This window comes from Heloderma suspectum, chromosome 2, assembly GCF_057233095.1.
Source record: "Heloderma suspectum isolate Gila_16-S chromosome 2, 16-S_ref, whole genome shotgun sequence".
Classification (NCBI taxonomy): Eukaryota; Metazoa; Chordata; class Lepidosauria; order Squamata; family Helodermatidae; genus Heloderma; species Heloderma suspectum.
The window spans coordinates 178,805,132-178,829,580 of NC_139459.1; the positions used below are offsets into that span (position 1 = coordinate 178,805,132).

General features: G+C 47.7%; 1 protein-coding gene across 22 annotated transcripts in view; it reads left to right on the forward strand.

Moving 5' to 3' along the window:
- The window catches only part of HDAC7 (histone deacetylase 7), a 242,137-nt gene that overhangs the window by 19,581 nt on the left and 198,107 nt on the right, over positions 1–24,449 (forward strand). For 10 of the 22 annotated variants that reach the window (XM_084836481.1, XM_084836484.1, XM_084836485.1 and 7 more), the window contains exon 2: positions 9,674–9,739. The exons of 7 other annotated variants lie outside the window; for them this stretch is intronic. Coding sequence is in view for 5 of the 15 variants with exons in the window: in XM_084836476.1 (XP_084692602.1) it covers positions 13,916–14,117 (202 nt within the window). In the remaining 10 variants the exon portion in view is untranslated. Of the gene's footprint in view, positions 1–9,673; positions 14,118–24,449 lie in introns of all 22 variants that reach the window. 5 more of the 22 variants (XM_084836476.1, XM_084836472.1, XM_084836474.1 and 2 more) reach the window with 1 other exon arrangement.

Sequence of the window (24,449 nt, forward strand, 5' to 3'; positions counted from 1 at the left end):
ACTTGGGTCAGGAGCCTTCCAAGCAAAGCCAATTATGCAACTGTGCTTTTGTACCGCAATGAGTGCACTGCTGCCATTAAAGATAAATGCAAGCTAATAATAGCAATAGCAATGTATGCAAATAACCACATGCAAATTAGAAGGTGACTGCTGCAGTTTTCTGGTGCATACACCTACGATCTTAAAAATATATGCGCTCTCAACATGACTCCAAGCACTGGCCAAAACAAAAAACCCCAAGAAGCCATTAATATTCTTGAGGGAGGGGGCTGGATTTTGTATCCTACCCTGTCATGGCCACAAGATAAAAAACAAACATCAAGTCTATAGAACATTCAGGCTGCAATCCCCACTGAACTCACTTAGACTTACTTCTGAGTAGGCCTATATAGGGTTGTACTGTCCTGTTCCCCTACAGGATCCACATAAGGTTAAAACATCCAGGATATCATGTCCATGAAAGGCCAGTGGTTGAGCACATGCTTTGCATGTAGGAGATCCCAGTTTATTGACCCTAAGAGTGCCTCCTCTGTGTGCCCCCCTCTAATTGAGGTGAAGCAGGTGGCTACTAAGGAGAGGGCCTTTTCAGTGGTGGCACCCCAGTTGTGGAATGAGCTCCCCAGAGAGGCTCACCTGGTGCCAACACTGCAGTCTTTTCAGCACCAAGTGAAGACTATCCTGCCCACCCCCCGCCAGTCCTCCAGCTTTGTTTTTAAATGTGTTGCTGTGTTTTTAGATCTTTACACCGCTTCTGGCCTTCACTATGGTTTTATTCTGTTTCAAATTTGTAAAGGTTTAATATGTTTTGTCCTGTTGTATTTTACGGTTTTAATTTTTTTGTGAACCACCCAGAGACCTTTGGATATTGGGTGGTAAAGAAATGTAATAAACAAATAAATGGTGATTCCAGACATGGCATTTATCATCCATTTGCCCTGCCTCATTCTTTCTTCCACTTGTAACTGTCCCGTGTTTTCCCATGGCTGCTTCTGGTTTTTTTTTCAGGGTTTTTTCTTACTGCAGAAAATCTGTTAAGGAGGGAAAGATGGATCAACTGCACAAGGCTTTCCATTTGGTAGCAGTAGGAGTCCTCTATCTGGAAGCACCCTCAGTCCCTGGCAAATCTAAGTAAGGCTAGGAATGACCCATTGCAGAGCCATATTTTCACAATACTTATGTTGGCATGTGAATTTGCCTGATAGGGTGGCCAGATGTAAAAGAGGACAAGGTTCCTGTGCATTTAACAGGATAGGTAGATGAGGGAATTCCAGCAGATGCAGCTTTTCCTACCTGTGCCTGACAAGCACTTACCAAATTTCCTTCATCTGCACAACTGTCAAAGGCACAGTTATTTAGTGTTGGTGATGGGGAATACATTAAAATGGGGTGTGTTGAGCCTCTTTCAGTCCGAGGGCCAAATCTCATTATGGGGAAACTCTTGGGGGCTGCATTTCACTGGTGGGTGGGGCCAAACTACAAAACCTACCATCATATATTAGCTGAAAGCCATTCCTGCCAGTACCTAAGCCTTAGGAGAGGCAATTCAACCTTTTAGAATAGGAGAAATAGGCATGAAACAAAAGCTGGGAAACCACTAAGCAGTCCGTGGTCGAGGGGAAGAGGGCATGGACATCTGGGAAGCCCCAGGGTGCAGGATTGGGACCCCAGGCCTCAGCTTCTGTACCCTGCATTATAACAGCAGCTTAGCGTACTACCAAGGCAAACTCCATGTTTGGCAGTTTTATTCTCAATTCCTTTTCTATTTTTGCCTATGTCATACTGCCCTTATACAAATCTATGGTGCAACTGCACTTGGAATACTGTGTACAGTTCTGGTCATCACACCTAAAAAAGAGATTGTAGAGCTGGAAAAAGTGCAGAAAAGGGCAACTAAAATGATCAAGGTGCTGGACCATCTCCCCTATGAGAGAAAGGTACAGCAGCTGGGATTGTTTAGCTTGGAAAAAAGGGAGGGTAAGGGGAGACATGATAGAGGTCTACAAAATTATGCATGGTGTGGAGAACGTTTAGACATTTTTTACCCTCACAATTCTAGAACCCGGAGTCATCCCATGAAACTGATTGGTGGGAGATTCAGGACAGATAAAAGGAAGTTCTTCTTTACACAGTGCGTAGTTAAACTATGGAATTCACTACCACAGGATGTAGTGATGGCCACCAATTTGGATGGCTTTAAAAGAGGATTAGACAAATTCCTGGAGGAGTAGGCTCTATGGCTACTAGTTCTGATGGCTGTGTGCTACCAGTTTGAGAGGCAGTGAGGCTATGTATACAAGTTGCTGGGGAACATGGGTGGGAGGGTGGTGTGGCGCTCATGCCTTGCTTGTGGGTTCCTGGTCGACAGCTGGTTGGCCACTGCGTGAACAGAATGCTGAACTACATGGACCCTTGGTCTGACCCAGCAGGGCTCTTCTAATGTTCTTATGTACAAGGAGTATCAGTTGAAGAGGGTTGGTTTTGGTAGCACCTTTTGAGCTTCACACATATTGATCTGGGGTTAAGTGTTTTTGATAAACAAGGCTATCATGATCCCTGTGTGATCCTTTTTATTTTTATTTTTTTAGTGTTGTTAAGAGGAAATGGCAGCAAAGAAAGGAAACAGGATGGGGGATTTTTCTGTTTAACAGGCTGCAATCTTGTATCTGGGTTTGTTTTTGCCTTTTGGCCTCATTTCCCTAACACTTGCGCTGTCCCTGGCGGTGAGTTTTTGGCCCTTTTGTTTCTTTAATCAAAGTGGTGTTTGTTTTCTGATCAGAGGCATTAGATAGGGCCCCTGCTCTGCAGGCAGGAAACAGGGACTTCCTGTTCACTCTCCCCATCACAGGAAGCCAGGGCTGTGCTGAGTGTTCACTTTTCAAACAAGCCCCCCCCCATCGTCCCCCCACCCTGCTTTTTTCTTTGGTCCTTTTGGAAAAGTTTTTAATGTTTGTGTGAGCGTGTATGGTTTTGTTTTCTCTTTCATCCACCATGAACATGGTTTTGCATTGTTCAGGCTTCCCAAAGGAATGATAAGCAAACCATGATAGCAACCGAACAGCATGCATGAGTCTTGAGGGGTCATAGCAACTCTCCCCAAATATTTACCGTCCCTCTGGAAACCTCTGGCTGAGATTTATGCCTCCAGTAGAAAGGAAAGGCAAGAGGTCTGGGGTTTGCAAACGCCTCTCTCTCTCTCTCTCTCTCTCTCACATACACACACACACACACACACACCTCTGCACTCCTGCTTTGATGTGCACAGAAGAATGAGATATTCACAAAGCAAATGACATTATACCTTTTGCTTGTCCCCCTTGAAGCAAGCTTTCAAGATACTCTGGATATTTTTATAACTGACAAGTACGATCAACGATGTGTACATGCTGCGATTCCATGGGAATGCAGAAAACATGTGGGGCTGGATGCATAATTCAACTATATGGGAATTTCAGTGAACTCACATTATTGTTATTATCATTATTAAGTACTTTCCAAGCCCTTTCGGCCACAATACTGTGCTTGAAATCTTGATAACTCAAGGGTGTTGAACCTCAGGCCCATGAGCCAAATCTGGCCCATGTGAGTTCCCAATCTGGCCCTCCTAGGTTCCCCAGATGGCCACGCCCTCTTCCTCTGGACCCAGCACCTCTCCCCCACCTCCTGGTTTCCCCCCCTCATTCTAAAAGGTGGAAATGCCTCTCCTAAAGACTAGTTACTGGCAGTAAGGGCTTTAAGCTAAAATATGTTGGTATTTTTGGTATTTTGGCCGCAGCTTTTTTTGCTAAGCCCACCACTGGAATGTGACCCCCCAAACTTCTCCAAAATTGAATTTGGCCCTTGGACTGAAAGAGGTTCGACACCCCTGTGATAGCTAACTATAGTCTCCATATTTCAGGGGCAGTATATCTCATAATAACAGATGCAAGACACAGACAACAGGAGAGGGCTGCTGTTTTCATGTCTTACTGGTACACTTTTTAGAAGCATCTGGCCAGCCAGCTTTAGGAACAGAACATTGAAGGATCTTTTGTGTAATCTCGCCATACTTGACTGTGTGGGCAGAGCCTACGGAAATTTCAGAAGTGGGGGTGTAATGAGATTTCCAGTGGGTGGAGACTGAGATTCAGTGCCCCGCATACCTTCTTACCCTTCTCCATGTATAACAAAATCAGAATAAATTATGCAATATAAGTGAATTCATGCAAATGTGCTTGATTGGCCCGATCTGTGCAGGCAACAGAACCCACCTTTTCTTGGTGCAGAATTTGAATTCCTTGGGTGCAGAATTTTGTTAGCATGGTACTCGCAGAGCTCTGAATATAGTGCAAAGCAGAACCAGGATACAGCCCTCCCTGGGAATAGCTCCAAGCCCAGGAAACGTGAGAATTCAGAGTGCCTCTGAGCATGCACAGATTGTTCCCCCACCCCCTGTTCGCGAGTTATCACTGCAGAGCTGTGAAGGGGAAATGGCATTTGTAGGGTTCAGGTTGAAATCTGACTATTGAATCTGCTTTGGGGACCCAACTCAATGTGAAATCCCCAATGTGGGGTTTTAATGGTGGATATTGTGTGAAACTGAACTTCAGGTCCCTGTGAGAATTTTGCATAACAATTGTGTCAGCCATCTAAGGCAGCCTTCCCCCTCCAGATCATCAGCAAATCTAAGAGTGTTTGCACCACTGAAAGCATGGAGCAACCTGGGTGGGGTTTTTTGCATTGCATGTGAGGGAAATACAATGGTGGCATGCTTAAAATTAAGTCCACACAAAAGCACTAGCCCACAACAACAACAACAACAACAACAACAACAACAACAACAAATTACTAGTCTGTCTGCCCCAAGAATACCCACATTAGTCATTTGTGGCCTAAAGGAAAAGGAAAAAGAAAAAGATGGGTATGTTTATAAAGCTTTTCTGTCTAGTTGCTTGTAAGCAATTCTTACTTCCTGCAGGTAGCCAGGTATAAGTCTGAGCTATGAATAGTTGTTTTAAAGCCTTCCTACAGACAGTCTTCTGCCTTCCAAGCTTTAGTGGAGGTCTATCCAGCAGTAGGGACTGGAGCTGGTAGAGCATCTGCTCTTCCTACCATATTGCCCCAAAGAAGGAAGGGTTATTATTTTTCCCCTTCTGTCTGCAGAGTGGGGCTAGGTAATTCCCTGCCAAACATTTGGGGAGGGAAGGCCTGAGATCCAACCCAGAATCTTTTATTTTCCCTTCGGCATGCATGGGGGTGACTCTAGGGGCAAGATGCACTGGGAGCCAGACGTGGTTTCGAAAGCGAATTCCGCTGACTCTCTGTAATCGCCGTGAGTCATGAAACCTGAGACATTTTGCGTCACCCCCTGCTTTGAATTGTTTAAACCTGCCTCATTCCGAGCTGGGGTGATGTTTTTGCCTGAGCGGGTTACGCAGCTGGGGCTCCCTCATCCTCAGGCTGTCCAAAGAAAACATCTCCCGCATTGGATTTCTCATGCTTGCTCCAGTTGCAGGGAAAGGCTGACCACATTTCTGCTCCCACCCACCCCCATCCCCGGCTCCTGAAGAGTCTCCTGCAACGGTTCTCCCCGATCACTGTATTTTGGCCACATTACTAGTAGTTGCTATGGGGGCCATGGCAGTTCAAAAACACGTCCTGGACTGTGGTTTCATCCTACAAACATGCTAAACAAAAAACAAGGTGGGGGAATGATAGTTTTCATGGGGCATTTTCTGATGGAGTATAACTAGCCACGTAAAGAGCCAGAGATTGCTAAGGCAGGGCACGTCAGGGTTTAGCTTGGGCCTGCATTTGCAGAACCAGGGCTCTCCCATGGAACATAGGAAGTCATTATTAATGGAATGCCTCTGAGCATGTGTGGTGTGCTTTCCCCTCAGTATTGAGTGCATAAAACTGGAGATAGGTGAACTTTCCTGGGCTTGATTTGCAATTTGGCCTAGTTATTTTCCAATTTCCCTGAAAATTGGAAAATAGCTCGTTTTTTTTTCTGGCTCTAAATCCTGATGTTAGGATCCTGTTGTGCTCCCAATGACATCATGGTGAGCATAACAGGAGCTGTACCGTCCCCCCCCCCATGAACTGCTCACCAGTGTCAAAGGCACAGGGAGCTCTGGGAATGTGGCGTTTCCAGGGAAACTGATGTCCATGCTATGGACTCAGGTGCCCTGGAAAATGGCATTTCCCATGGTCCTTAGGATACTGCTGTGGTATCCTTAAGATACAACATGGCAACAGTTTAAATTCAGGGCCAGGTCATTTTTTAAAAATGAAAAATAGTGCTTGATTTGTAATGCAGCCAAGCATTATGTGATGGACAGGTTTGTATTCTGAGCCAGGTGAACATGAACTTCAGCGCCCAATAATAGTCTTCACAAACATGTAGGAAGAAAGCCAGACCATGAAGCACATGGTCTTCGATGTCTATATACTAATGCCAAGAGTATGGGAAAGAAACAGAATGAACCTGAACTCTTAATACAGGAGGGAAATTATGACTTGATAGGTATAACTGAGACTCGGTGGGATGACTCTCATGACTGGAAGACAACAATTGAAGGATATAACTTGTTCAAAAAGAACAGGAGGAACAGAAAGGGAGGTGGGGTTGCACTGTATGTGAAAAATGCATATCTCTGCACAGAAATACAGGAGGATGAGCTTGGTAGCCCCATTGAGAGCATCTGGGTTAAAATAAATGGAACAAAGAATAAAAGGAACATGGTGATTGGAGTCTACTACCGGCCACCCAATCAAGGAGAAGACGAGGATGAAACTTTTGAAAAGCAAATAGCCAGTGTTTCAAGGAAGCATGATGTAGTAGTAATGGGGGGACTTCAATTTCCCCGCTATTTGTTGGGAGACAAATTCTGCAAAACATGCCCCCCCCCAGGAAATTCCTGACTTGTGTGTTGGATAACTTCCTCCTACAAAAAGTAGAGGAAGGAACTAGAGGATCAGCTATCCTTGACTTGATCCTAACCAAGAGAGATGACTTAGTGGGTAAAGTAGCAGTTACAGGAACTCTGGGGGAAAGCGACCATGTTATGCTTGAGTTCATTGTTCTAAAGGAAGCAAAAGCCAAGTGTAGCCAAACCCGTACCCTGGATTTTAGGAAAGCTGATTTTAATAAACTCAGAACAATGATCAGTAAGGTCCCATGGCAAGAGACTCTAATGAGAAAAGGAGTCTTAAGATGGGTGGGAGTTTAAAAAAAAGGAAAATCTAAAGGCACAATTAAAAACAATTCCAACAAGAAAAAAAGGTGGAAGACAACAGAAGAAGCCAGTGTGGCTTCATCAAAAGCTTAGAGATGACTTGAAAACAAAAAAGTACACATATAGGAAGTGGAAGGAAGGCCAAACAACAAAGGAAGAGTACAGGCAGGTAGCCCAGAATTGCAGGGATGGCATCAGGAAGCTGAGAATGAGCTGAGGTTAGCGAGGGATGCTAAAAGCAACAAAAAGGCTTTCTTCAGCTACGTGCACAGTAAAAGACAGAGGAAAGAAATGGTGGTTCAGCTATTCAATAAGGATGGCAAAATGATAAGAGATGACAAAGAAAAGGCAGAAGTGCTCAGTTCCTACTTTGGCGCAGTCTTCTCCCCAAAGAGGGTCTATGATCCCCCTGGCAAAGGCGGAGTACAGGCTGAAGGAGCAGGATTGCAGCTTGAGATCAATAGGCATATAGTCAAGGAACACCTAATTACTTCGAATGAGTTCAGATCTCCAGGGCCAGATGAACTGCACCCTAGAGTAATAAAGGAACTGGCAGAAGAACTCTCAGAACCACTGTCTATTCTCTTTGAGAAATCATGGAGGACCGGTGAAGTGCCAGATGACTGGAGGAGGGCTAACATTGTTCCTATCTTCAAAAAGGGTAAAAAGGAGGAACCTGGGAACTGCAGACCAGTCAGTCTGACATCAATCCCTGGGAAAATTCTGGAGCAGATTATAAAGCAATCTATCTGTAAGCACCTTGAAAATAATGTAGTGATTACTCGAAGCCAACATGGATATGTCAAGAACAAATCCTGCCAGACGAATCTGATCTCATTTTTTGATCAAGTCACCTCCCTTGTGGATTGTGGGAATGCTGTGGACATAATATTCCTCAACTTCAGCAAAGCTTTCAACAAAGTGCCCCATGATATCCTCATGAGCAAACTAGCTCAAAGTGGGCTAGATGAACCAACGATCCGGTGGATCTACAGTTGGCTACAGAATCGGACTCAAGGAGTGCTTATCAATGGGACCTTCTCAAACTGGGGAGAGGTAACGAGCAGATACCGCAGGGCTCAGTCCTGGGCCCAGTGCTCTTCAACATTTGTATTAATGACTTGGAGGAGGAGGTGCAGGGAATGCTGATCCAATTTGCAGATGACACAAAATTGGGCGGGATAGCTAATACTTTGGAAGACAGAAACAAAATTCAACATGAACTTGATAGACTGGAGCGCTGGGCAGAAAACAACAGAATGACGTTTAATAGGGATAAATGCCAAGTTCTGCACCTAGGAAAAAGAAACCAAATGCAGTTACAAGATGGGGGAATACGTGGCTCAACAGCACTACAAGCGAGAAGGATCTTGGAATTGTTGTCAATCACAAGCTGAATATGAGCCAACAATGTGATGCAGCTGCAAAAAAGGCAAATGCTATTTTGGGCTGCATTAATAGAAGCATAGCTTCCAAATCCCTGGAAGTACTAGTCCCCCTCTACTCAGCACTGGTTAGGCCTCAGCTAGAGTACTGTGTCTAGTTCTGGGCACCACACTTTAAGAAGGATGCAGACAAGCTGGAGAGGGTTCAGAGGAGGGCAACAAAGATGATCAGGGGACTGGAAACAAAGCCCTATGAAGAGAGACTGAAAGAACTGGGCATGTTTAGCCTTGAGAAGAGAAGACTGAGGGGAGATATGATAGCGCTCTTGAGCTCAAGTAACTTGGGCTCAAGTTACAGGAAGCCAGATTCCGGCTGAACATCAGGAAAACTTCCTGACTGTTAGAGCAATACGACAGTGGAACCAATTCCCTAGGGAGGTGGTGGGCTCTCCCACACTGGAGGCATTTGAGATGAGGCTGGACAGCCATCTGTCAGGGGTGTTCTGACTTGGATTCCTGCATGGAGCAGGGGGTTGGACTCGATGGCCTTGTAGGCCCCTTCCAGCCCTGCTATTCTATGATTCTATGATACCCACAACCAAATTGTGCATCTGGGATTAATGGGAGGGCTTCCAGGCCAGAGCCAAGCGGGTGTCAGGGCTGAGCCATGGGCAGCAGTCGGAAGTGAGGCAGGAATCAAGACCAAAGAGCAATTGGGATTAGAGGGCGACCCCAAAAGCAGGACCAGGGAACAAGCCTGGAGTCAGGATCAGAGACACAACTGAACGGAGACAGATATTGCTCAAGTGAGACTTGACTGCGACAGGGAGCTCTTTATAGTCTTTCCTGCCCAAAAGGATCCAATGGCCGGCCTGAGTGGGCAGAGTCAGTCGGCTCTGGCAGGATCTTGGCAAAGAGGCTGCAGTTATGCACTTCACCACATGGGGCAGTGGTCAGCAGAACAGCAATAACTGGAGTGATTGCCATGGGCTGCATCTGTGTACTGTTATAGTTTCTTGATTGGTTTTATTTCCCTAAGAAACTCAGGGTTGTTTTCTCATTTTATCCTTGCAGCATCCCTGTGAGAGACGTGATGGTTCCATCTCTGCAATTGCCTGTTCACACCTGCAAGTCGTAAGCGTACGTGTGTGAATAGGGCCTAAACATGCATTTAAACGCAGAGAGATAACAGGGTTGGTCCAAGACATTTAGCTACCTGAGACACAAGATAAAATGATGCTCCCCCTATTTACTTATAAATAAAAATGATGCTCCCTTTAGTCTATTTATTTAGTATGTTTATAACAGCCTCCCGAACCTGGTGCCCTCCAGATGTATTGAACTACAACTCCCAGCATCTCCCAGCCAGCCCAGTTGTAGTCCAACACATCTGGAGGGCACCAGGTCAGGAAAGGCTGCCTTTCTTCCATCATGGAACTTGAGGCAGCATACACAGGGTTTCCAGTTGATCTCCCATCCAGGTGCTAACCAGACCTGCTTAGCTTCAGTAAGCATGTGTGGTGTGCTTTCCTCTCAACACTGAGTATATAAAACTGGAGATATGTGAATTTTCCTTGGCGTGATTCAGAATTCGGCTTGGCAAACCAAGATATTTCCCCCTAAAATTGGAAAAGAGCTTGGTGCTGTTGTTTTTGTGACTCCAAATCTTGAAGTCAGCATCCTGTTGCACTCCCAGTGACATCATGGTGAGCACAACAGGGGTTATATATCTCCCCCCTCCCATCACGAACTGTTCAGTAGTGTCAAAGGCACAGGGAGGCCTGGGGATGTGGAGTTTCCAGGGAACCTGATGTCCATGCTAAGGACTTGGGTGCCCTTGGAAATGGAATTTCCCATGGTCCCTAGGGTACTGCTGTGGCAACAGTTCAAATTCAGAACCAGGTAACAAGTAAGTTAGCTGCATCATGTGCCCTCAGACCTTACCTGGGGGACGTGTTAGGTGAGGCTGACTAGGTGAGTTAGCCAGCCCACTCAGGCTAGCAACAACTAAGTGTTGCCTGCACTGGCTCAGGAGGAACGGAATGGCTAGAGGCTGACAGGGAATGGCTGTTGCCACCCCCAGCATCTGCTGCCTAAGGCGATGACCTCACTCTGCTTAATGATAGGCCCAGCCCTGATTGAGTTCCCTGGCCCAGACCAGCACTGCACCATGCTTGCTCTGGCCAAGGACACTCAAATCTGCACTCTGCACACTAGCTACGTATGAAGAAATGCTCCAACGTTTCTTCCCTTGGCTTGGGAAAGCACAACATTTGAGAAGCCATGGTCTAAAGGAGGGGTAGGCAGCCTGGCGCCCTCCAGATATTTTGAACTACAATTCCCAGGGTGCCCCGCCCAGAATGGCCAATGGTTAGGGATTATGGGAGTTGAAGTCTAAAACATCTGGCAGGCACCAGGTTGCCTACCCCTGGTATAAAGTATCCAAGCAAGTGAGCCTTGTAAACCATCTGCTTGACTTTGCAAATTCCCAAAGCACCCTCAGTGGGGAGGCAATTTGTTTGGGGTATGTGAGCAAGTGGGCTCCCATTGCAAAAACCAGGCTGTATATTGAACATCATGAATAAAAGCCTGCTGTTCAAAATGGGCTTTGGCTTTAGAATGGTTCCCTCTTGGGATGGGTGGAAACCTTCTTACTTGGCTCACTTAAATCTAGGTTGGATGGAGTTTAGGAAACAAGCTGTCAGGAACAGCCCTCTCCCCCGGCCCCAAAGGCTGCCTGCATGCTCTCAAAAGTGCTTCCCTCTTGCACTGCAAATCTGGAAAGATACTAACGTGCACAGCCTTTACCCTCCATCTGAAAATTGGGTTGCCACCTCTTTTTCTGACTTTGCTCCTCGCATTGAATTGGCAACACACAAAATGGAGCATTGTCCTCCACGCTAGGAAAACCTGTTGCCTTCTAAATTTGTGTGCCTGTAAAGCAGGCGTTTGCTACTTGTGGCCCTCCAGAGGTTTTGGCCTACAACTCTCATCATCCCTCACCATTGTCTATGCTGGCTAGGTCTGATGGGAGTTGCAGCCCTCCAGATGTTTGGCCTACAAGTGGTCCACCCCTGCTCTAAAGGCACAGGAGTAGGACCAGTATAAAAGGTGGCAACCCAATCTGAAGAGCTTCAGGCAAGTGACAATAATCTTGAAGACATCTGATTAAAATGCAAGTAAAAGAGCTGATGCACACTCATGGTTAAACCCCACTCCCTAGTGGTAAAAGAGCTGATAGACAGTCGTGGTTAAACCCCACTCCCTAGTGGCTTAGGCCTGGCTTGTATATCATGCTGATCATCAGGCAGATGCTGTCTGATGTTGACGCAGCCTGGACTTGATGACTTACTCTTCCCACCGCTGGCATAATGTGTAGAGCTGACCATCATGTTTGACCTTCTGTATCACATGATGACATATTTTCCCACTGTCCCTATTTACCAAGGACAGTCTCTCATTTATGAATCTGGTCCCTAGCAAATCACTCTCCCTATTTTGTCCCTAATGTTCCCATTGGTGGATGCTAAAAAATGTTGCTGGCATGAACATCTACAGTGGGGATGGAAAACCTGCAGCCAGATGTTCTTGGACTCCAGCTTCCATCAGCCCCAGCCAGCATGGTCTGTGGTTAGGGATGATGGGAGCTGTAGTCCAAGAACATCTCGAGTGCCACCGGTTGCCCACCCCTGCTTTAGAGTTGTGATTCTTTGGGATTTAGCCCCCTCCCCAGGTACACATGCAAATACTTAAGCACCATTCAGTGCCCTGTCTGCAATTTCATGTCTGGGGTGGCCGCTTACAAATCTCCCCAAAAGGAGGACACAGATTTGCATAAAAGTTGCATATTCTAATTTATATGTGTAGGTGCAAATTTGGAAAGAATTACTATAATTTAAATGGAAATACAGTAATCTCCCTATTGTGGGCAAGACTGTGACCACTAGGTGACTTACGTGTTTGCTGTCCAGAGGCTGAGTGTTGATGGGCAACTTCAGGGCCCCTCCCTGCTCCCCCTTCTGATGGTTCTTTATTTTTGAACTGGGCTTGGACTGGACTGCGCTTCAAATGGAGGACTGTCCACTACAAAGTAGGACACACGGCCACTCTGTGTTCACATCCTGCCTCAGGCATGTTTGAACGGTGACATATTGTAGGACAATGTTTGTTTCTCAACTACACCTTTAACCAGAAGGGCAAACACCCTCTTGGATTTTAAATCAGTGGAGAATAGGTTGTTGCAACATAAAGCAATGCAGCAGCTGGAGTACAGCAGGAGTGAGGAACCTATCGCCCTCTAGATGTCATTGGACTCCAACTCCCATAATCCCTGACCATTGGCTGTCCTGGCTGGGACAAATGGGAGTTGGAGTCCAACTGCATCTGGAGCATGACAAGTTCCCTGCGCCTCGAGTAGAGCCTTCAGCAATGTATTTTTTAATCACTATTACTGTTATTACACTTATATCCTGCTTTTCATCCAGTAATGAGTCAGTCATGCAGAGAGACAGCGACTGGCCCAAGGGCACCCAGTGAAGTTTATGGCTGAGTGAGGATTTGAACTTGGGTCTTCCCAATCCCAGTCTGACACTCTAACCACTGCACCATGTGTATAATAGAGGGAGAAGGGCTTGGGCTCCTTGCTATGAGAATAAGGATGTTCCAAGCATGTCTCTGTTTTCATCTGAGAAAGAAGGGAAGGTAACCTGGTGCTCTCCACATGTTTTGGACTAGATCTCTCATGAGCCCGAGGCAGCATGGCCAATGGCCAGAGATTATGAGAGTTAAGAGCCAAAACATCGGGCGGGCACCAGGTTGCCTACCCCTGCTGGAGGGTATGTGGTGACATTTCATGGCAATGTCAGTCACTGCCAGTTAGCATGGAACATTTCCACAAGGTGATCCTGAGGACTTTCTCTACATGTTAATGCCCCTGGCCGGGTTAAGACCTTTCATGGAGGCCATTTAAGTGGCTTCCATGTCAGGCCCATGTTAAAATGTGTTGGGCCAGCCCTGCCTCATGTGATAAAGGTTAACATGTAGGCCAGGCCTTAGCTCCAGCAGCCTACACTCAGTGTATTCATTGCTTCTTAAAAGGCCTTACGATGGTTCCAAAAGATGCTCAGAGATCTAGGCCCAGCTGTTCTCGCTGCGGTGGCAAACGTGTGTCTGGGTTGTACCATTTTGGACTGCAGCCAGGGGCTCACAGGGCTGAATGCTCCTCCAGACCCAAACAAAACAAATCTTTCCACACAGAAACACAGATGGGTTCTTGCTTAGCCTTCTCCCTGACCACCTACTTTTCTATTTGCAGGGATGATGATGAATAGTAGTAGTATGGAGGAGCATTCAGTCCTGGGAGCCTCCACCTGCAGTCTGAAATGGTACAGCCCAGACATAGTTCTCACTGAGGTGATAAACCTGAGCGAGACACCAAAAGGAGACACGTTTTGCAGTTGCAGGGCTCACAGCCTGCGCTTCCTGAACGGAGAGCGGGCTGGCGCTAGCGTTAAGCGGGGTGAGGCAGCTGCCTCAGGCAGTGGACGTGGGCGGGGGGCGGGGTTGATGCTTGTGTGTCACTGATCTGGGTTGGCCGTCTGTCTGTCTCACCTAGTCGCCTTCTCACAATGTATCGCAGGCTGTGAAAGGTCCCTGGCTGCGCAAGTAGGCCATGTGTTCCAGCTGGCGTTGCGTGCATGCGTACGTCGCTCCACTTGCGTTGTGTCTACCGGTACCGCTGCTGCCTGCATTGCATTATCCACTGGAGTGGGCAGCAGGAAGGCACCAGGCAGAGCGGTGGTGAAGTGCTCGAGGACAGTTATATCTGCCACACCAACTGCTGGGCACCCTGTAAGCTATCCTGCTGCTCAGTCCCGCAGTTCCCCACGCTGTCCCATCGCCGGTATTGAAGCAGGATTCAATTGCCAGTCCAGTTAGCTTCCACAGGTAGAATAGCGTGTGTGTGTGTGTGTGTGTGTGTTTGGGGTTGGGGTTGGAGGGATTCTTGTCGCTTCCCTCAGGCAGCAAAATGTCTTGGGCCGGCCCTGATGGTACTTTAAGAGAATGATTTCAGCAAGACCTATGGCATACACCGAGGACTCTGGGTGCAGAGATCTGAAGTGAGGCTTCTCAGTGCTGCTGATGCCAGAGTCCAGATATGAAAAGTGCTTCTGCTTGGGAACTGGGTTTGAACCGTCTGTGCAATCCGCACAGCTGTGGGGAATTTCAGGCCTGGGGTCCAAATCCAGGCTTCTTGAGCCCCAAGTCTGGGCCTCTGCAGTTTCCCAGGTGGCGATGTCTGTTTCTCCCGGCCACATCTCGTTTCCCCCCAACCATCAATCATTTGGGGGTTGGACTCGATGGCCTTGTAGGCCCCTTCCAACCCTACTGTTCTATGATTTGGTGGCTTCCCAGCTTTTGTGCAGTTTTCCCCCCATTCTAAAAAGTTGAAATGTCTCTTCTAAAGCTTAGGTACGGGCAATAAGGGTTTTAAGCTACAATACGTTGTTTTTTCTGTACTTTTTGTCCCCACCCCCTTTGCCTTCCCACCTGCTCACCCCTGGAATGTAGTCCCCAAAAGCTTCTCTGAAATTGAGTTCAGCCCCCAAGCTGAAAGAGGTTTGACACAGAAGCATCCCAGGGTATGATCCCCCCCCAGAGCACTTTCGGTGCCTTCGTTTTAGATATTTAACTATGCACAGAGATAAAGGTACTGCCAACCATGCGTATAATTGGCACAGACTGCAACCCCAATGCAGACTTACTTGGGCGTGAGTCCCATTCAAATGAGAGTGACGTCTGGGCAAGCGTGCATAGGATAGCTTGTAAGTTACTTGCACCAGGATCCAGAATAGTTCATTTCAATGGCCATTGGGAGGGAGACATGCTGGTGTGGTATTATGGCAACAAAGGCAGGTCAGTGTGCAGAACCATAACCCATTCCAACGCATTTCAACAGCCATTCTCAGATGTGTCAGTATGGCTTTATGTTGGATGTTTTAGGATAGGGTGCAGGATCACAGCCCATCCCAGTGCATTTCAGTGGTTATTTGGAAATGCAGTGCATCCCTATGGCCGTTCGGAGGCAATGCATTCTGTTGGCTGTTCTCCGTCATTTGTTTTAGTACTTCCCCGCACCTCCCTGAAAGATGCTAAGACTAAGGCTGCCTTCACCAGCAAGCTCATATTTGTGTGAGTCTCACATGACTTACAGACTGCAGCATCATAAAAATTATCAGCTTGTTCCACAGCATGTTTTCTTCTCACTGTCAGATTAAAATAAATCAGGAATAATAATAATAATAACAACAACAACAACAATAATAATGGGCATTCTTTGAAAGTTTATTGCAAAAAACATGCCCACTTCCCTAACATACCTTCCCTCCCCCTGACTCACATCCCACAGCAAGCTAAACAAAGATCCCGGGGAGATCTTTGGAAAGGGGAGAGACTAAAGGGAGGAAGACTGGCAAGGACAGGAAGGGAAGAGGGCCAGTCCAAGTCATTCAGCTGCCTGACAAGATGGCACCCTCCCTCCCATTCTGTGTCTAAAAACCGACTGGACCGGTAGTTGAATCTCACTTCAGTGCTGGTGATGGGACAGTGCTGTCCGCTGCACCTGATGACAGCTGGCTAACTTAGGGGTCACAGGGCAGGCCATATGACACACACAGCTCTGTCCTCAAAGAGGAGCTCAGAAAGAAAGGACTGGTGTGTGTGTGTTTCTGCTGCTTCTGCCCACTCCCCAGCATCTACCACTTCAGGTGGCCACCTCACTCAGCCTCATGGTAGGGCCAGCTCTGGCTGGGAAATCAAGACCCAGCTGCCCAGCACCAGTGCTGCCTGTTGCCACTGTTGCTTACTTTCACTGGCACCGGGTTAGCCCACGAGGGCCCACCAATGAAGCTCTGTCCTCCAGCTCCTTGCTACCCCTTAGTATCTGCCACCGCCTAACTCTGATTAATAGTAAAGTTGGCCTGGAAGGGTGGGTCTGGGGTACTTCCTGAGGCCCTCATAGCGTCTGCCACTTCCTGCGTCTGTAAGAGTGCAGAGGGAAGCCTTCATGCGAGGAAAGATGAGATGGCTATCTCACGGGGGAGATTCGGGGCACCATCCAGGGTGGCAGAACTGGAGGCAGGCAGACCTCTGTCTCATAGGCCACAGTGCACTGAGACATTTCCCCTGCAAGACCACTGCCATAGAATGCCCAGGCTTCCTTTCTTGGGGCTGTGGCTCAGTGGCAGAGTATGTGCTTTGCAGGCAGAAGGTCCCAGTTTTGATCCCTGGGTAGGGCTGGAAAAAGCCCTGCCTGAAACCCTGGAGAGCCGCTGCTGCCAGTCAGTGTTGACAGTACTGGGCTGGATGGATCCACGGTCTGACTCTGTGTAAGGCAGCTTCCTATGTTTCATTTCATAACAACTCATCCAGGAGAACGTTGATTGTGCCCCATTTGAATGAGTGAGGTGGGGCAGGTGGCATTTAGACTTTCCACTTCAGGCACTGAAAGGTCAGGAGCTAGCCTCGGGAGGTGTCAGTATCACGGACCTGAGAAGCAGCCTGGCTTCTGACTCTGACCCTGAGGGGCCGGTCCAGTCCATCAGTCCTGTGGCAGCAGAAGGCACACCAGGCCTCAGCATTGCGACCAGGCCTAGGGCACAGCCTGAACCCAGTGGATCAGGGGGTTCTTGATCCTGGCTCTCCCTAGTCAGAACCTCTGGAGCCAAGATCCATAGAGCCTGCAACTCCCCAAGGAACCAGGGACCTCCCCCCACCCCCAATACCAATCGAGGAACATGCCCAGAGGGACTTGTCAGAACTGAGGAGGAGAACAAGGCTCCAAGCCAGAGGCTTACCCTTTTAATCCTTCCATTCCTCAAGGAATGTTTTAAGATCATCACCTCCCTATATGCTTTCTCTCTCACCCCCACCCCATTCATCCATACACACACACACACACACACACACACAGCCTTTCATTCCCACATACACACATCTGGCCTGCCTGCTGGTCTCTCTTGTTCTCCTTGCGGATGGAGCGGTAACTGATATGGAAGGAACAGGAGATGTCGGGGCCCACATGAAATGAAGCTGCAGTCCACAGGTTGCCCACCTGTGCCGTGGAGGCTGGAAGTGGTGGTCCCCGCTACCACCCTGCCGCAAGATCTCCTTACTCTCCGCTCTTGTTGTTATGTACCCTAGTAAGCAGAAACCGGTGCCAGCTGTAGCAGAGAAACTGGCAAACTCCCAAGAGAACAGGGAGAAGGGCAGCCCGCTTGTATTCGCTCGCACAAGGCGCGCCATGGCGTGGGTGCTGGAGGGTTAAAAATAGATACCAGATTTTTTTTTTTTCAGTTAGCAAATGTGGAGGAGGGAAAACAGAGAGCACTGTTTATCAGGCCCAGCGCTTCCCCCAAGAGATGCAGAAATTAGTCAGATCAGAAGAGGGAGCATAACTTTGTGCATACGTGTTGTGTTTTGGGCTTGGGACAGTAATTGCTACAGACATTTAATTGTGCTCAAGTCTTAGTGAGGCAAAAAAAACAAATCAGGGGCAAGAAGCAGACTTTCAACAGGGAGTGTGGGAATAAGTTTGTCCCATTTTGGGATCCCCAACCTGCTGCCCTGCCAATGTTTTGGACTACAGTTGCCATCAGCCCCAGCCAGCACAAGCAGTGGTCACGGATGCTGGGAGGTGTAATCCAAGCATCTGGAAAGCACCAGGTTAGGGAAGGCTGATATAGATGATATTCCACACCTATTAAGCTCCCCACCCCCCCACCCCCCCAGGTCTGGTTTAAGACATTTTGGTGGCTGGGGCAGAAAATCCAGATGACACTCCTTCTAATTAACAAGGGTGATAATCCTCCAGGAAGTGTTCTCCCCCCCCCCCCGCCCCCCTTGGCACAAGGTTTATTGACATGCAGTGCTCTTGTGGAGTTCCTGATCATTTCACTGGGGAATGCGGATGTATGGATTTTGTGAAATCCGTCCTGTGTGTGTTTTGTGGATTATCAGGCGTCTTTCATTCTGTCAACAGCTATTTGACAGAACCTGACTTTTTTCTCCACGTCAGAAAAGTATGCAAAAACATCCACCACAATTTATGTACCTTTTGTTGGGATAGAGAGAGATCGGAGATGTATAAAATGCATTTTTAAAAATGGAATTTTAAAAAAGGTGTATATATTAGTGTATTTTCTAGTAACTTTTGTACGACTAAATTTGCATACAATCCAGGAAAGTAAAACAAACAGTCTGCAAGTCCACAGGATCCGTGCGAATCAGAAAATATTGTTCTGTTGTGGAATCTGCAGGTCAAATTTGTAGCAATCCAAAGTCATTTGAATTTGTTTCAGATTTCTGTGGCATCCCTAGTGGAGAGTGTATGGAAGGAGAACTTCCTGGTAGATGATGCTCCCTGGGTAGGGAGGCCAGATGCAAAAGAGGACAGGGTGGGCGCTTGCAACTTCAATAATTGTGTGAAAGAGGGATTTTCGGCAGGTGCAGCGTTGTCATGCAAGCTACAGCTGCTGAAATTTCCTCTTCTATGCAAGCAGGAGCCCAGTCCCCTTTTGCATCCAGCCACCCTACCCAGGGCGGGGGGTGGCAGCAGGGGGCACTGCCACATTTAATAGATTGCCACCTTTAATAAGGGGGATTGCCACCTTTAATCCAACTCTGCCATCTTTAATAGATGCACAAATTCCCTTCTTGGGTGGTAGGACCACTGCTGCACAGACAGTGGCCACATGTTATGGGGTCTTACTGTCCACCATCTGTTGCCTTTGTTGTTATTGTTCCTTCTATGAAACAACACAATCCTATGCATATTTACTTGGAAGTAAGTCCTATCTTGTCCAATGGGGCTTACTCCCAGGGAAATGTTCATAAGATAGATGCTTAAAAGATTGCTATGGATATCTGCATTGCTGTTTGTTTGTTTGTTTGTTTAGTTTTTTAAGGATGTAATCCTATGCATCTTTAGACAGAAAAAAGCCCTACAACTTCCAGCATGCCCCAGCCAGCATGGCTGGCTGGGGCATGCTGGGAGTTGTAGGACTTCCCCCCACCCCCTAAACATGGGTAGGATTGTTGTCTGGTGCTGTTTCTGTCTGGACTACTCTCCACATGCTTTCTGTACTCTGCTAGCATTCTTTTGTGAACCTTGTGCTTGGCCTCTAAATATGTGGGGATTGGTCACTCAGAAATGGGGGGAGCAGCCTTCTGCACATGTTCAGAGGCACTGCTTTATCTACTCTTCCTTTTATATTTGTTCAGGCTTGTGCCATGGGACTGAAGGCTAGCTCTAGGGATACGCTTTGGTGAGCTCTGGATCCAGCAAAGCTCTGGATCGATCTCTGAAACTGTCTTCCCGCTGCATCTTCCTTGCACTGCTCTTGCTCATGCCAAGCCAGGGCTCCCAGGCATGCATGTGCAACAAAGCAGGGGGAAGCAGGTGGGCCGTGGGGAAGGGGTTGCAGGGGGAAAGCAATGGTGGGGGAAGAGAAATAAGTAACCCTCCCTCCGCTGCCAAGTCAGGCTCTTGACTTTGACCCCAAGGTCCAGCCTTTATGGCACCACTGGCCAGATGCAAAACGAGGACAGATAGGGTTCCTGCACCTTTGATAATTTTGTAAAAGTGGATATTTCAGCAGCTATCAATTGCATGACAAGCCATACCTGCTGAAATTCTCTCTTCTACACACCTATTAAAGGTACAAGAGCCCCGTCTGTTCTCTATTGCATCTGGCCACCCTAGGAAAGTAGCAGGGCTCTTACTGAAATCTGTAAGCTCCACCTTAGGACTCCATCCAGCCAAACACTCCCCCCACAGCTTTCTAAAAACTATAGCTAAGAGGGCTGCACAAGGGGTATGGGGACCAGACCAGGCACCTGTCTTGCCTCCTCACTTGGCCCTAAGTGATTTGGCCTACAGAACAAGGGTTTCTTCTCTTTCTTTTTTTGGCCTACTGCTGGTGTTGTATTTGTTCAGCATGATTTGATAAGCTATTAATAGCTGCAGAGTTACCTTATTTGTATAGCTGGTATCTTCATGTACTTTGCCCATCGTAACCTCCTCTGTCAGTTATGCCTTATGGCTAGGACAAATTATGGAGTAACATTTTTAACTGTTAGATGAAACCAGTCATTCCACCCATCCGATCTGAAAAAGTCTGACCGCCTGTGGGAAGGGGATTCGAGCCACTGAAGTGTCACGAAACAAAATGGTTATGGAGCTCAGGCTGTTTGCAGACCATCCTGACATAGGGGAGCAGAAACATCTTTCTAGCATAGGACCTGTTGGATGGGTTAAGGCAGAGGGAAAGACCCAAATAAATATAGCATGTGATGTCTCAGGAATATCTGGATGGCACCCAGTGCTTTGGGATAGATGGGGAACCTGTGGCCCTCAGCCTAATTTCAAAAGCCTTTTGCAAGTGATCATTTCAGACCTCTGGCAAGAAGGATCTGTCCTTCTCCTGGCAGCTTGCTGGGCAGGGAGGAAGGGGGCGGTGGCAGAAAGTGAGAGAGAAAGGGCTGGCCCTTCCCAGTTTCGGTTCTGGCCCCACCCACTGCCAGCTTTGGCCCCACCCACTACTGGCACAGAGCTCTTGACAGAAAAAGAATGTTTCCCCACCCCAGACTAGATGGGCCCTTGGTGTGTTCCACCATAGGGAGGTCTTAAGAATGCATTGCTGTGGACACCCTAATGGGAGCCATAATCCTGTTTGCATAGATCAGTGTGGGGGGGACATGTGCCCCTCCAGATGCTGTTGGAATTCAACTCCCATTAGCCACCACAGGCAATAGTGAGGGATGATGGGAGCTGTAGCCCGATGACATCTGGAGGGCTACACGTTCCTCACCACTGATATATGTGGAGCCCAAATGATTAAAAAAAGAAATCAGATCAGTCTATCCAGACTAGTGGTGAAGCATTTAGTTCCCAATTCCGGATGTATCTGCCGGTAAACCATTTGACAATATTCTCCCTCCGGCCCATCAGAAACCCTGAGCTGCAACGGGTGCCTAGGCTTGTTCTTTGCTTAGTCTCTCTCTCTGTCTCTGCTGCAGCGAGAGGCTTCCTGTTTGACTCAACAGGCCCACCGAAAGGGCCCGGCTCTCTGTTTGTTCACAACAACTGAATGGGGCTGTTAGTAATTAAAGCACATGGACTTCCCAGAAAGTGGCTTAGACCGGATATCCTTCATCAAAATACCCTAGGCATCAGTGCCTAAAAATAACTCCAGCAGAACAGAAACTAAACAAACAAGAATGAGAAGGGAGGCCAAGAGCCAAGCTGCATGAAGTGGCTTCCTGGGACAGGGTGCGGCTGGGCCAGAAGAAGAGGAGTGGGTTAAAATGGGGCAGCCAGGCTTTTCCAAGTGCTGGTCCTAGCGAGGGATGGGGGGTGCCATTTGGGCTCCGCTTCAGGCAGCAACATTTGCTCCGAAGAACCCCCACATTGCTTTGAAGAACCTTGCACACATTTCTGTGGAACCCCAAGGTTCCCTTGACGTCAGCTTAAAAACTGTGATGTCGAGATAACATGCGATCACGCACGAGAAAAAGCAGACCCTGGCACACCTAGGGTGCAATGCCTCGGGCCAAGCCGGATGAGACAATTTCATGAATGGCTTTTAAAAAGTAAATAGCAGGTGTGGGGATCTGACCTGGGTTGTGAAGCTGGCATGGGGGACGGAGGAGGGCTTTAACCCTTTGCCCCCCACTGGGGTCCCAGTTCAGATCCAAGAGCCCCCACACCTACTATTTGCACTGGAAGAAAAGCTCCCATCTGTGTCAATGGAAGCTTTTCTTCCAATGAAAATAGATGGGGTGTGTGTGTGCGTGTGTGTGAATGGTGTGCAATGCAGATCAGGTCCTCAGCAGTGAGCAAAGGGTTAATGCTGCTCTTACTCCTGCTCCCCATTAGGTTCTGATCCAGATCGCATCCCCTGCGCCCGCTATTTACTTTTTAAAAGCGTCTCATCTACTTTGGCACTTGGATGCTGTTTTTTTGGAAAGATACTCTAGGGTTAAAAACATTATTTAAAAATCTGATGGGCATTATGACTGTGAAAGCGCTATATGTGATGACTGATTTGCACTTGGTAATCTCTTGTTTCTGATCATTTTCTAAATTCTGTAGTATTTATACAACTGTACATACACAGAGAAAGAGAGAGTTTAAAAACTACAGAAAGCACTGCTCTGCACTGTATCGTAAACATTTGTTAGGCATAGAGAATCTTCTGCAGGTGCAGCTTGTTGTTAGATGTGTGGCACTTGATGGCAATTTTCTGGCATTCTCTCGTCCATACAACTATTGAAGGTCCAGGAAACGTCCTTTTGTCTCCGGTCACTCTAGAGATCTCTAAAAAGGTAAAAAAAGGTAAAGGTGTCCCAACCAGTCGTGTCCGACTCTAGGGTGCGGTGCTCATCCCCGTTTCTAAGCCGAAGAGCCAGCGCTGTCCGAAGACGCTTCCGTGGTCATGTGGCCGGCATGACTGAACACTGAGGTGCACGGGACGCTGCTACCTTTCCCGCCGAGGCGGTACCTATTTATCTACTTGCAATGTCTTGCTTTCGAACTGCTAGGTTGGCAGAAGCTGGGACTGAAGACGGGAGCTCACTCCGTCACGCAGCACTCGGGTCTCGAACTGCTGACCTGCTGACCTTCCAGTCTGCAGTTCAGCGTCTTAACCACTAAGCCACCGCGGCCCCAAGAGATCTCTAACCAGTGGGTAAAGACAAGGGATATGCATCAGGTTCATACAAATCCTGAATCCCAAGCCAAACTGGAAAATTCAGACAGATTCAGGATTCATCTGAAGCGAAGCCGAGGTGCTCTGAATTGCTCCGAATTGCTCCGAATTGCTCCTTCAGAAGCTTTGCTAGTGATTTGGAGATTCAGACTCCCCCCACCCCTCTCCATAGATAAAGGAAACATCAGAATGAGGAAAGGCTGTCATTTTGTGACTGACAGCTCTAGCTCCCAATCATGGAATAACTGTACCAGGGCTCTCTTCCTTTTCTCTTCCGATCACAGAGCTTTGAGGGGGGATGTCAAAAGCACTTATCAGAGGCAGCTCCTGTGTTTTCACTGCATTCTGTGACTGTGTATCGGTGGCAGGAGCCATGCTCAGGAATTCTAGGAATGGTTTTGTTTGGGAGGCAGCGCTAACTGGGTGAGGCCTGAACATGCTGCTGCCTGTTCGGTGGGTGACTGCTGCTCACAGAAACTCCCTAAACAGGTAGGTGGCATTCCTACGAGTGCCCACAACTAAAGTCAAGCTCCCCTGGCACTCCCACTCTGGCTGCTGGTACAGGGAGGGTAGGGTAGGACACCTCCGTCCTGCTAAAAGTGATGGCTGCCAGAAACTTACATTAGACACCCCCCACACAAGCACCAGGCAGCCAGGGAGCATACAGGAGCAGGAAGAACTCTTTTGCCTCTCCTGCTGCCTCCACTGCTGAATGTAACTGAAGGGTGGCTACCAGGAAGAGGGCCTTTTCTGCTGTGGCCCCTGGCTGTGGAATGAGCTCCCTAGAGAGGTTCGCCTGGCGTCTACGTTGTTCTCGCCCGGCGCCAGGTGAAGTCCTTTTTATTCTCCCAGTATTTTAGCATTTTAACTTCTTAATCTTTTAGCTCTGGTGTTTTAAATCTGTATTTTAAATCTCTGCATTGCTGCTAGGTTTTATTCTGGTTGTACTGGTATATTGTGGTTTTAAGCTTTCATAGTTTGTATTGTTTTATGCTGCACTCTGTGGTTTTAATTTTTGTGAATTGCCCAGAGAGCTTCAGCCGTTGGGTGGTATAGAAAATAAACAAACAAATAAATGTACA